Below are 13,935 nucleotides of genomic sequence, written 5' to 3'. Positions count from 1 at the left end.
CTGTTTGATGAAGGCGAAGACTAGTAGTTATATGATGGACTTCTTGTTTCTTGTTAACACACCTCCGTTTCTGATCTTCCATAAAATCGCATGGCTCCAAGCTCTTCTTAGTCCAACAACAGACTTCATTGATGCGTAGGCTACAAACTTTACACGGTGAGAGCATTTATGGTTCTGGGTGTGATCAAAAACTGATCTTTTCATGTTGAGGGTGTTTAAAGCACGAAGGAATCGATAAGTGAGATGGATCTTAACAGAGGTACGATTTTTGGATGTGGGTTGAGGTGCAGACATTCTAAATCAACTTACAGAATTAGGGTTGTTTGGAAGAGAAAGGGGGGGGGGGGGGGGGGGGGGGGGGGGGGACCCATCTGCATTTATTCCATTTAAAAAAAATTAAGTGAAAACATCATAAATGGTCCGGGTTGTGAAATGACAAAAATACCCTTCAGTTAACGGATAAACTTAACGGAGTTAGCAAAAATGACCAAACATCAAAAGTTTTGACAACATAGGGACCATCTATGAAGTTTTTAAACCACGATGACTAAACTTCAGATTTTGGGTAACCACAGGGACCATTTATGATGTTTTTTCTTTGAAATGGTTGCAAAATAATTTTATCTTGATCGCATCTCCAACAAAATCTAAACATCTCCAATATAAAAAACATCATTGATAGAATTTTGAGCACATATGAACCATAACTGACAATTCCTTATTAAAAGCATATATGGACTTCATAAAATGAAGACTGCATCACCATCAATTCCAAAGAAAATTTTTGGACTTTATAAAAATAAGTCCAACGAACATCATTTTGTCGAATAGGAGATGAGGAACCACCAAAGCATGTTGCACTTGCTTTAACAAGTGATATAAGTTCCATTAATTCATTACAAAAAGAACCGATACTTCATGAAAAAAGACCAACTCCACCAAAACCAGAACCTGTGGAATAGGCGGTAAGAAACCTGTGAAGCATAGGTTGCACTTGCAATAATAAGTGAAATAAAAAAAACCATCAATTCAATTGCAAGCACAACATTTTATATTTTAACTTTCATGAAAAAGAAAACCAACTCCCACAAACCCATTGAATAAGTGGAGGGGAACCTGAGGGTCTCGGGTTGGACTTGTGATGTAAACTGTCAATTCATATAAAAAAAAAAAGCCTGTAAAAGCTATATTTGAATTTCGAGAGATGAAAAGCAACTCAAACCAATACCTTTCGAATAGGCAATGGAGACCTACGAAACTTAGGCGAACTTGTAAAAACAAGTTAACGAGTCATCAATTCGTTTTAGAACTTTGGACTTCATAAAAGGAAGCCTAAACTCTTACAACCTATCAAACAGGTGATGAGGGACCCACCACTGAAAGGGAGTGAAAATACCAACTAGGAGATTTGAAATTCAACATGAAATTTAATGTAAACTAGATGGTTACCCGCGCGTTGCGCGGGACGGAAGTTGGCGGTTTTTTGTTATAGCATTATACTTTTGGAGTACAATGCTATAATTAGGAAAACTTTTAATTATTTCAAAAAATATTTCATGCTTACAAAATGTTGAGACGGTGTGCTTTAAAATAACATCAGAATGATCAGTCCCTAAAAAATACATAAATGACAACAATTTCAAAAAATTGCATAATAGTACAACAAAAAAATCAACATACATCAATATGATGTATGGTGATTCCAACTCCAAAATGTGAATTCCTTCTGGTTTCCATCTTAATGAAATAAGAGAGTGACCTTCGTATGAAACAGTGATCTACAAAACCCAAATAACAAATTTGAATGTATCAAACAATATCAACAAATGTCAGAAAAATGGCAATTGTTTTGTACTTTTATATAAATAAAAATAAATTTTTATAGTTTTAGGACTATATTTCCCCTAAATAATGTTTTAATATTTAAAAATATAATTTTTACATTTTTAGGACCATATTGCCCCTGCACACTTTTTATATTAATAAAATTAACTTGATTAATTTGATGTAACTTTTTTTTTTTTTTGGGAAAAACTTCTAATTAAATGTTAACAATTTTGTGATGATGACTGAGTCAACAATCTAGTAATCATCTGTTATTTGCTATCAATTTACAACTTTGAATCTATAGAAATCAACAGAAAAAAACAATGTTGCTTAGGGGATATGAATAAAGATACTAAAAAAGACAGCAAAAATAAAGGTAATTGGTCTAATTAAAAGTCTGTTATTTTTCTTTCTTTTGGGGGAAAAACGTTAAGTAAAACATACCTTCTAGAAATCTAGTAACCGGACTTCAACTAAACATGTCATAGTGAAATCCACCACCACTTGGCACTTTTTCCCACAAAAAACAAAACATATCCACTTAAATTAGTTTGTTCAATCCTGCTTTCCTTCCTGCCACAATCTGCCATAATTTTCTCATGATTTGTCGGATTAGATATAGATTACACACAAAACATATAACTAGAAAGTATTAAAAAAGGATGAAAGAACCACAAAATGGTGGAGATTTTATGTATCTTACAACTAATTTACCCATGAATAAATAAGTATTTTTTTAAAAGCTTTATTTATTAAAAAATCAAACATGTAACTATATAAAGGTAATCAATACTTTTGGATATTCAATAGCGATGTTCAGTTATTACATACATAGAAAAGTATAGTTCTATAAACATTAACAAATTTTCATATTATAAGAGAAATCGTAAGACTAATTTGCCAATAGACTATTACTTCCATGCTTTTGGTATAAATTTGGGGCTAAAATTTAAAAAAGTTGTGTAACGATAGATACCTGCAGTATGAATTTATACGAACACATTCACTGGCATGGGAAAAAAACGGCCAAAAACCCTACATCAGAAGAGGATAAAAACGTAAGGAGACCAAGAAGAGGCTAAACGAACCTAAAGAAGAAACTGTTAATTCCTACAATAAGAAAAGAAACAATAGTTTGAATTGTGATACAAATATGTGACATGAACCTTTCTTACTTTTAAAAAATGTTTAAATTGCTATATAAATACGTGATAGAAACCTTTCTTACTTCTGTATCCTTCCAAAAATTATCAACTATGCTCAAAACAGAAGTTTCGTTTTGCTACACATCCACTCATGCCCATCATGGTGTTATTGCATGGATGAGAAATCAGAGAAGCAAGCTGATACAGAGTGAAGAATTTAGGGCTGAAGCGTACCTCATTCAGATTGTCGGGTATGCAGGAGGATGGATTTAACAATTGAACAAAAAAAGGATTTATTTATAATATTGATTGACTCAAACATTTCATCGAACACGTGGTGTGCTCAACTAAAGAACTACCCACGAAGAGGTAAAATAGAATCAAATAAGTAGTTTTTGGAGGTGATAACACCAAAATAAAACATGATAGCAGTTTCTGGAAGCGATAACACCCAAATAAAACATGATATATAACTAATGAAATGGAGAAGGGATTAGGTAGGCGACAAAACGCCGTTAGCTTCAAATGGAAGCAGCAGAAGCAGCGTCGACGGCGATGCAGGTAGAAGAAGGAGACTTACGCGAAACTCCTTCTCTGAGGAGATTGCGAGCTACACGATGCTCAATCAAGGAAGTGGGAAGCGAAAGACTTACATCATATGAAGAACACACTGAATTCCCCCAACCCCGACTCTGATCCCGACTCAGAGTCAATATCGGAAGCCGATTGATCGTCGTCTTCATCGGCCACCGTCATTTCTTTCTGGACCGACAACAGCCACACATCTGCTGCCTTCACCCTCTTCCGCGACTCTCTCTCTCTCTCTCTCTCTCTCTCTCTCTAGTTTCGTCTCTAGGGCTTTGTGACACGAACGTTACCTGAGCCGGTGGGTTTGTGGAGAGAACAGAGAAAATGGCACACGTGGGATACATTAAGATATGCCACGAAAAAGTAAGTCCATTAAAATTACAGTATATAGATTTATTCTATTAATAAATTAAAAAGGTGGCAGACAAACAAAAATACTTTAATAGATTAACAAAGTGAGACACAAAGAAAAATAGAAAGACTCGGAATGTAATTTAAAGGATCAAAACTAAAAAAAAAAAAAAAAAAAAAAATCCAGTCAATCACAGGAAAGAACTGTTAAATTTTTTCACATTTTTAATATATATATATATATATATATATATATATATAATAATAATAATAATAATAATAATAATAATTTGTCTTTTTAAGCTCAAAAACTCATGTAAAAATTTTAAAATTATGGGTAAAAATAGTTTTTTTTAAGGGTCCATCTAATTAGACCCTTTATTAGTCTTAAAGGACGCTTCTAATCATTACCTTACTTTTTTTTTTCTTAAATAAACAAATCATTATATTAATCATTACCTTTTAATAATCATCATTACATAATAATTTTGTGTCTTTTATGTATAATTATTAAGTTAAAGTATTTTAATAATCTTTTTTAAACTTGCAAAATAAAATATGTTAAATATAATTTTTTTTATATATATTTTTTTAAACTTGCAAAATAAAATAGATAAATATAATTTTTTATATTTTTTTTAAACTTGCAAAATAAAATAGGTAAAATATAATTTTTTATATATTTTTTAGGTTATTAAACTTGCAAAATAAAATAGGCTAAATATAATTTTTTATATATTTTTTAGGTTATTTGTATGTAATTTATTAAAATTGTTTTATTTAAAAATATTATAACAAAAGACTACAAATATGACATACTAATAATAAAACAAAATTTTGAAAGCAATACATATCAAAAGAGTTCAATTACATTCATACTTAATCCGTGATATGTATCCAAGGTATTTCAGAACTACGAGGCCTATGTTGATTGTATAATTCGAAACGCGACCAATACATAGTTTGCCAGAAAGATGCATACGAGCTTTTATGAGCATTCCAATATGTTGTGGTTGGAGGCATTGGGTAATTTCCTTTTAAAGACACCGAAATATAATGTCTGCCTACAAGTACCACTGTAATGTTTCGGTGAGATTGAAACTCTTCAGGACCTCTCCAAAGAGGGAAGCAGGTTGTAGATTGTTCATGGCTTAGACAATGAACAATCACACCAAACTTGTTGGCAATCCAGTAACCAGTCAAAGGCATAATCATCCAATGTCGCAAATATGCAGGTGACTCGACCCAACACAAAGACTCGTATACCTCATTGAACCCATCAGTAAAAACTTGTTGGTATGCATAAAATTGACTTTCTAACTCTTCAAGCAATTGTTGCCTAATGTATAGCCATTGGTCTTCACTGTGCCCTAGACTAACAGCTACCGCTCGAAACCCACAGTTTCCATCACCGAGTACATCTTGTATCTTGTCGATGTAATCATGAAATACATCAGGAATACTCTTCATTAGGAATGGATCATGCATTCATGGTTCTTCATTTAAGTCAATGGCGTACGAATAATTATGCCTTTCAGGTTCTTTATTTAAATCCAACCCAATGAACTCTGATGTGGTAGAGTCATTGCATCTAGGAGGAGCTTGATTTGGAGGGTTGACATTCTTTTTATGTTGTTTCTTCATACTCGGCCGTCCGCGGGTCTTATTTTGAACTGTAGGTTCTCCAACATTAATTGTGCGCGGATCGTATATCTCTTTTAGTTTTTTCAAATAAAATTTTTTTCCTGCTTCTGTCTACTTGTTGAAATTTTCTTTATACTTTTCAACTTCATCGTCGCAACAAATATTGCCTTTTTTTTCAGGCTTCGTATCAAAAATACTAAGCTTTCTCCAAAAGATATCTATTAAATCCAAGGGTATTTCTTCACCTGTATTAAAATACAAAATAAATATTTTTGTAATATTTAAAAATTTATATATGTTGTAATTGAACATACTAACCTGAGCTTAAGTAAACAGAAAGCATGCAAGCACATGGTAACCCACAACTGGTACGGAGTTTGCAACCACAATTTGAGGAGTCTAACTTTGACACATTTAACCTTTGGAGCTCTCCTACTATTATATCAAGAACTTCGTTTGAAACAGAACCTCTTAGTAACCCGAAGCAGTACAAATTATGATGCTTATATCGGAAAATTAAGCTTTTCTCAAAGCTTTCACTGATTGAAGTGAGTTGTGATTGCACAATTTTATTAATTCGTTGCACAAATCTATCGAGATTAGAACTTGCAGAGTCCAAAAATCTCTTTAAATTGGCATGTGCACTGACTCTATTGGTTGTGTTGTTTCCAAAATTAAGATGTTGATCAATCCAAACAGATACAAACATTTCTTTGTAGTTGTTCAACCAAGTATCTTCTATGTATTTCAAAACACCTGGATGTTGTGATTTAGAAGTATAGTTAACAAATACGTAAATAAATAATAATATGAAGGTTATGATTTAGAAGTATAGTTAACAAATACGTGGATATGCACAAAGCCGTTCCCATATGCCTTTGATCTTCTAGTAACAATAACATATCCTAAAGAACGTGCGGTGTTTTGTGTCCACTCTAATAATTCCTCACGAGACTTGAACTTCTGCAATCAAATTTCAATTGAGTTAGTATATATGTTGTATCTGAAAGCATCGTAATTGATATAATTATATAACCTGACCGGTGGAAAATGCCGAAGTTTTTGTAGAAAAATCTTTATCTTTAGCCGACAAGTTGATTTCTAAAAACTTAAACATCTCTAAAAAAAAAAAAAAAAAAAAAAAACACATCAGATAAATAATTAAAATATTGAAAAAATATAAAAAATTAAAAACAAATAAAAATAGATATTTTATAAAATTTTAATGCGGTTTATTAAAATAAATTTTATATAAAAAGAATTTTTTTTTTTTAAGAAAAAAACCAATTTTTATTTTTAAAAAAGCCCAAATCTTTCATATAAATTAAAAAAAAAAGCCAAATTTTTGTTTTTAAAAAAGCCCAATTTTTGTTTTTAAAAAAGCCCAACATATAAATTAAAAAAAAAAAAATACTAAATCTATTATATGGCCGCCAACAGCCAAATCTTTCATCCTAAAATACTAAATCTATTATAAGCCCAAGGAAGCATCGCCGATGACTCCATCGGCAGTGGACGGCGAAGGAATGGAGGTCGAAGGAATGACGGCTTCTTTCCGGCAAAGAGAATGGCGGTCGAAGAACACCGGTCGACGGGAAGCCACTACCACCACCAAACGGTTTCTCTTTCCCTCTCTCTCACTTTCATTTTCCGTTCTCTCTCTCTCACACATTCATCTCCGACAAAGAGAATGACGACTGGAACACCGGTGGTCGGACCGGTGGCTACCTTCGACCGCAGAAGAGGAATGGAAGACGGCAGTGGTTGTCGATGCAGAAGAGGAAGGGAAGATAAATGGCTTTGTTTCCAGTGGGTTCGGTGGTGAGATGCGAGGCTAGTGGGCGGTCGAAGGAAGTGGCAGTGGACGGCGAAGGAATGGAGGTCGAAGGAATGACGGCTTCTCTCCGGCAAAGAGAATGCCGGTCGAAGAACACCGGTCGACGGGAAGCCACTGGAGGCGTTAAAATGTATTTACATTAATTTTCATTTTACCTTTCGTTAATATGAGAAGCTGTTTTTGTTTGGTTTTTGTTTGTTTACAGAGTTTTGATTTTATATTAGATGTGATGTTGTTGGATTAGTTGAAAATTAATCAGGGAATTAAGAGTATACAGTTTTCAATGTTTGATATTTGTAGATATCAATGGTGTAAAAATGCTGAAAATATTAAATTTTCAAAGTCAAAGTTTAATTTCCCAGGTATTGAAAATTGACTAAACAACCATAATTATACCAGGAGATCTTATAAGTAAATCTGGGATCCAATTAATAGGACCCTTTTTTAATCATTTAGTGAACGAAAAATAGACACTACACACATCCCCAAACTTTAAACATTGTTTGTCTAAAGTAATAAAAAGAGAATTAAGCATTACATGCGGAAAACTCGTTGATGGCAAGTCATGTTAAAAAAATGATTTTCTTTTAACGCACAACGCTAATACTTGATTTCTTATTTGTCTCCTCTGGATCCCAACTAACAAAAAATGGTTGCACACTCAACAAAATCACTTGAACAAACAAAACACAAAAAATGATTAAACTAAAAATACATAAACAAAAATAAATGTTTTTTTGTTAATTTTTTTTTAATATATAATTTTTTATTTTTTGATTTTTTAATGAAATAAAACAAAGATAAACTAAAAATGACAACAAAAAATAAAACCAAATTACTCTTCAACCAACTTCAAACGAAACCAAACCCACTTTCTCTTTTTATTCTCCAAAATGGCGTTTTACTCGTTTTTTCACACACAATATTTTTTTTTTCGTTTTTCCCTTTTCAAAATATTATACACCACTATGTCTTATCCCAAAACTTTTGAATTTTTGTATTTTCAAGATTTTGCATTTTAAGTTCGCCATCAACTGTTTTTTTTTTCCAACCTTCTTCAAGTGTTCTGGGGCTGCATATGTCTTTTCAGCGGAAGGCGACATTCCTCCGGTCACATTATTCTTCACTTCAACCTTGTCTTTGACCAAATTCACTTTTTGTTTAACCTTGCACTCTCTCTTTGACTCATAGTTTGAGGTAGTGTGGTGGGGTCCGAATTGTGTGGATATTGGAATCATGGTCATCCATTGGGCTATCCACCATAAGTGAGATTAGACATGCACAAAAAAAACCGGTTCAAGAACCGAACCGTCTCATGAACTGGAAAATCGATTCACTATGAACCGATCGCGTTTAAGTACTGAACCACCATTTTCGACCAGGTTGTGTATATAGTCATTGAAACCGATTTAGGGTGAATCGGTTTAGGACTGATTTGGGTGGTGTATGCATGTCTGTTTTTCACTATTGTCTCTTTCAGCTTTTTTAGTATGCAAATATATGTAGGATAAGTTTCTTGTATCATAGAAAAAGGAGACAGTGAGAACTCACAACCCCACCTTTTAGAATGTATATAAAGGGTGGCGCTAAGGCTTGAGGGTGTGGTGCGGTTCCAAGGAGTGCGGTTTCGCCACATAAGCAGCGAACACCGCCCCCTGGGTGTGGTTTGGTGCGGTTCAAACCGCAGTGCGGTAAAAAATGGCCGCGATTTGTGATTGGATGTGGGTAATTTGATTGTTTTGTGATTGGGTGGGGAGAAATTAAAGGTTTTTTTTTTTTAAAATAAAGTGTGGCACCACTCCTTAGGTGTGGCAAGGAACCACAACTTTATGGTAAAAATGACGTGACGCTTACGTGGTAATGAAGGGAGTGCGGTTTCGATGACACGACACCCTCCAACCTAAAAAAACCCTTTTATAATGTCTAAAGTACATTATTTTCCGTACAAAAGTCTAATCAATCACATACAAGTCTAAACTATATATATATATATATATATATATATATATATATATATATATATATATATATATATATATATATATATATATATATATATATATAAATAATAACCTTGTTTGTTCATAAATCAAGAGAAATATACTAAGTAATTTAAACGAAGACAAAACTAAAAAGAAAAAAAAACGAACACAATGTTAAAAATATAAATAAAAGAACAACCTTGAATGTATATTTGAAGAAGCCCAAAAAATAAATAATATATTTTAAAAATATAAAGATTTATTAAACGTTAGCAAGAGCATGTACTTATCTTAAATTCTTATAACCGAAACCATAAACCAAAGTTTTTGGTATACCAGAATTGGAATCGTGTTTGACAAAAACAAAATCAATAACACACAGCAAATTGAAAACAAAAATTGTATAGGTTTAATCAACAAAAACTAAAATACTAATAAAGAAAAAAATCGGTAGTTTTCTTTATAAACAAGAGAGCCTATTTGCAAAAATAAAACGAAAACAAATAAAAAATAAAAAATATCTAATTTAATCGGAAATGTAGTTAAACAAACAAATTAAATGATAAGTTACTTTAAATAATTGATTTAATAAAAAAAATATGAATAACTATAAACAAAATACTACAAAAATAATAAAAAAAAAATAAAAACAATACAAAAATAATTGATTTAATAAAAAAAGTATTAATAACTATAAACAAAATTACTACAAAAATAATAAAAGAAAATTATAAAAACAAAAAATGATTAGATGGATTTGACTTGGAGGTTTCTTACCCCTATATAAAATATATAGGATAGGTTTCTCCTCTCCACTCTTCTGTGCTTTTTATGAACTAGCAGAATTAGTAGCGCCAAGGGTTGGATCACCATTGCGTAAATGTTGATATATTTTTTTATTTTTATTTTTTTTATGAAAGAACATGCATTCACTTCCCGAACCAATAGACAATCAAAAGAGGTGGGGATCTACATGCATGCCACAGGTCAAAGGAGACAGATAAATTCTAAGATAATCAATTAGTAGTGTTGACTTCTACAGTTCCCCAACATGTATTAACCATAACTTCATCAACGTTAATTGACTTTAGTGTTCTTATCTGATTTGATAGATTATCACGATCAATCAGCTCACACTCCATATCAATGACCTCCAACTGAAATTCATACATAAAAATATAATTTGATATGTGTTCTTATAAATTATTGACAACAAATTGAAACTATTGAAAACTTTGAAGGATTGGAATGGAACTGAAGTTCATTCTCATTCCAAACATATAGTCACCACAAGACACCCTTCTCTTAGTTGTGGTATATATCTGTTAAGAAATATGAATTATAAGTGAAATTATTAATTAGTATAAACCATTACAAAGATGGAATAAACTAATTTCTTGAAACCTACGCATGCGGGTCTGAGCTCCGTTTATTTTCGTAAATAACAATCCCTTGATGTACCTATAAAAAACAAATTTAAAGTTTGTGAAAGGTATTTAAAAAAAAAAACTATCAAATAGCAACTATCAAGTACTCTCCTTAGCAATCAAATACAAAGAACAATTAAAATACACTTTTATAGAAAACTTAGTGAATCATAAATCAACTATTTTAAACAATAACTAACTTTTAAGTGAAGAAGCAACTAAGAACATAAAAAGAGTACTGAGAGAAACTTTTCAGCTATAAAATCCATCCAATTAATCATAAAAAGAACACGAGTAATTATTTTCTTTTCTGTAAAATTAGGTTGCTACTTTTCAACAGTATAGTAGGCGTTTTTTTAACAGTGTACTCAACATTTTAATTATGAAGTTTTAATCTTTAAAATAAAAAAATAAAAAAAGATTTTTAAAAAAAGAATCCAAATCAAAATCTATATTTATGTGAATTAAAAAAGAAAGACTCATGTTTCAACACCATTTGTGTCAAATTAAAGTAAGCTACAAATCTAATCCTAACATTCGAATCAATTTTTTTTCATTAAATTCTAGTTAGCTATCATCAAACTCTTTTCCACAAGTAGATTGTTAGTCTTCTGATTTTAAAAGTGAAGCTTAGATTCTGGAATCACTTAAAGGGCACGAAATTAATTGTGAAAGTGGGCACGTTGATCATAATATCTATAAATATAAAGCAAAAAGTTATCAAATTAACAAATAAATAATTTATAAAATAAAAAAGAACTTACTTAAATATGCAAGTAAAGGTTGTTCCTTGAAATAGCTTCAAGACTTTAGGGAGTCATATCCCATTAGCAATCCTATAACATAAACATTATAACATTGTAAACAATCAACCAAATAACTTTTAACTTTTTCTTTTTTTTAAATAAGTAAGAGTAATATTTGTGTATACTTTGCAAACATGAGCTTAATGGGTATGCTTAGTAGGGATGAAAGTGGATCCAAACCCGGATCCGATGGACCCGGACCCGGAAAACCCGAAACCGGTTAACGGGATTTTATAGAACCGGAAACCGGACCGGTATATAGGAACCGGTTCCGGTTCGGTTCCGGGTATGGTTCCGGGTAAAGTGGGTCTAGAACCGGAAAACCCGGAAACATCAAAGTGGGTAGGTTGGAACCGGATAAAGTGGGTTTAGACCCGAAAAACCCGAAAAAACCGGAATTTTTGGTAATTACTTACAACTTAGTGGGTTGAACTTTGAAAATTTTCATATTGATATCTCCACTTTGGGGGGCTGTAACTTATTGAATATGAAACCACAATTAACAAAATTAGAGTCCAAAATCATGTACAAAGTCTAAAATACACTTTGGAAAAACCCGCATGTCAATCCGAATTTAAACGAATGAGATATACCTGTGTTAATATTTTCACATAATACAAAGTACAAAAACATTTTCAGTTTTGATATCCCGACTTCGGAGGACTGTAAATCATTGAATGTTAAACCAAAAATGACAAAATTATAGTCTAAACTCATGCACAAACTGTAAACTAGAAGTTGAAAAAAACCACATGTCAATCCGACTTCAAACGAATTAGATATGCATGCTTTAAAACTTTCACCGAATACAAAAAAACTAAAAAACTAAAAACTTTCAGCTTTGGTATCTCAACTTTTGAGGACTGTAAGTCAATGAATATAAAACTAAAAATGAAAAATTTATAGTCTAGAATCATGTACAAACTCTAAACTACATGTTGGAAAAAACCGTATGTCAATTGGAGTTGAAACGAATAAGATATACATCTTGTAAACGTTTCACAAAAAGTGGTTCCGGCCCTAAAAGTGGTTCCGGTTCCAAAAACCGGTTCCGGATTTTAGACCCGGTTTACCCGGACCCAATGGACCCAAACCCGGATTACCCGGAACCCGGATAAAGCCAATTTTTAAACCCGGAATCGGACCCGGTTCTATATATTCCGGTTCTAACGGTTCCGGTTCGGTTCCGGTTCCGGTCCGGTTTTCCGGTTCTAAATCTCATCCCTAATGCTTAGAACCATTATAATGTTGATGAGAAAAACTAAACCCCTTTATCCATCAATGAAGAGATGAACAAATCCTGAAGAGTAAAGATTATAAAGAAACAATAATAATCAACTAAAAGTTTGATCCGTTTTAATAAAAATAGAATAATTACCAAATTTGGGAGCATGTTATATGCTTTAACAACTGCTGCACTACTAAGTCCCTGATAGAAAAGGGTATATCAGTAAAAAAAACCACAACCATAGAAAATTAATCTTGGAATCAACAACAAAAGAAAAAAAATTGAAGGAAGATCAGTTCTTATCATGGGCACCAATTCTTAAATTCTTGACCTATAAATGGAATTTAAAGATAGAAATAAAAAAGTTTTTTTTTTTTAAAATGTTAATAATTGAAAAGTAAAAGAGTTACCAGTGACTATAAAGTTGATGTCCACCTCTACAAGATCTCATCATATTACTAATGAGGTTTCTCTAACGCATGGTACTTCCATTACCTGTTTGTAAACTGACAAATTCTATATTTTATATAAGGGAAAAAGTGAATATATCTTTACTGATATATAAACTTAAGTACCCAAACTAACCATACTACGTTGTTTTGTATCATATATACATTGTAATTATCCATTATTTTTATAATTCAATTTCTAACTTGATTTACTTCCAACATTTTTATAAATTTCATATTTATACCATAATATACATATCCTAATAGGTGTTCTACAAAACGATATGATGTAAGAGAAAGATAATAATTAAAATTTTAAAATCATAAAAGTAAATCAAGTTAGGGGTTGAAGTTTAAGAAGATTATAATGAATATATCAAACAAAATGGTGTATTATAGTGACTTTGGTTACGTAAGCTTATATACCCTTAAGGGTATATTCACTTTTCCTTTTATATAATATACAAGAATAAATTAAAGGAGGGCAAAATCGTAAAAAAAAAAAATCATACCATATTTTTCAAAGCAGTGAAGAGGATCAGGATGTGACGGTATACAGAGAAGTGAATCACAGCCAAAACAAATCAAAATAAATTGTTTTATATATCTTAATTAATATAGCTTGCTTCACAGAACAAAAATAAACACTAA

General features: G+C 31.8%; 1 protein-coding gene and 1 long non-coding RNA gene across 5 annotated transcripts; both read right to left on the bottom strand.

Moving 5' to 3' along the window:
• Window positions 1–752: 752 nt before the first annotated feature.
• LOC145041329 (uncharacterized) lies at window positions 753–3,909 on the bottom strand. Of its 4 annotated transcripts, none has more exons than XR_013680075.1 (5): window positions 3,626–3,909; window positions 2,804–3,170; window positions 2,272–2,410; window positions 1,229–1,778; window positions 753–1,148 (listed from the first exon to the last, which is right to left on the bottom strand). It is a non-coding gene; the product is annotated as an uncharacterized LOC145041329 (long non-coding RNA). The 4 variants fall into 4 exon arrangements; XR_013680074.1 differs by having other exon boundaries at window positions 755–1,148; window positions 2,804–2,862; window positions 3,056–3,909; XR_013680073.1 differs by having other exon boundaries at window positions 756–1,148; window positions 2,804–2,862.
• An 881-nt stretch (window positions 3,910–4,790) lies between these two features.
• Window positions 4,791–5,381, bottom strand: LOC145039323 (uncharacterized). Its single transcript, XM_078987393.1, has one exon. It carries the CDS (start codon window positions 5,379–5,381, stop codon window positions 4,791–4,793), a length of 591 nt encoding a protein of 196 aa, XP_078843519.1.
• Window positions 5,382–13,935: the final 8,554 nt, after the last annotated feature.

Source organism: Lactuca saligna, chromosome 4 (genome assembly GCF_052625555.1).
Source record: "Lactuca saligna cultivar CGN05327 chromosome 4, ASM5262555v1, whole genome shotgun sequence".
NCBI lineage: Eukaryota > Viridiplantae > Streptophyta > Magnoliopsida > Asterales > Asteraceae > Lactuca > Lactuca saligna.
Note: the sequence above shows the minus strand (reverse complement) of the source record. Positions and strands in the feature narration are given on the sequence as shown.

Bases quoted from the DNA above. Each gene is read 5' to 3' on its own strand.
- LOC145039323 (XM_078987393.1), bottom strand. From the start codon at position 5,381: ATGAAGAGTATTCCTGATGTATTTCATGATTACATCGACAAGATACAA.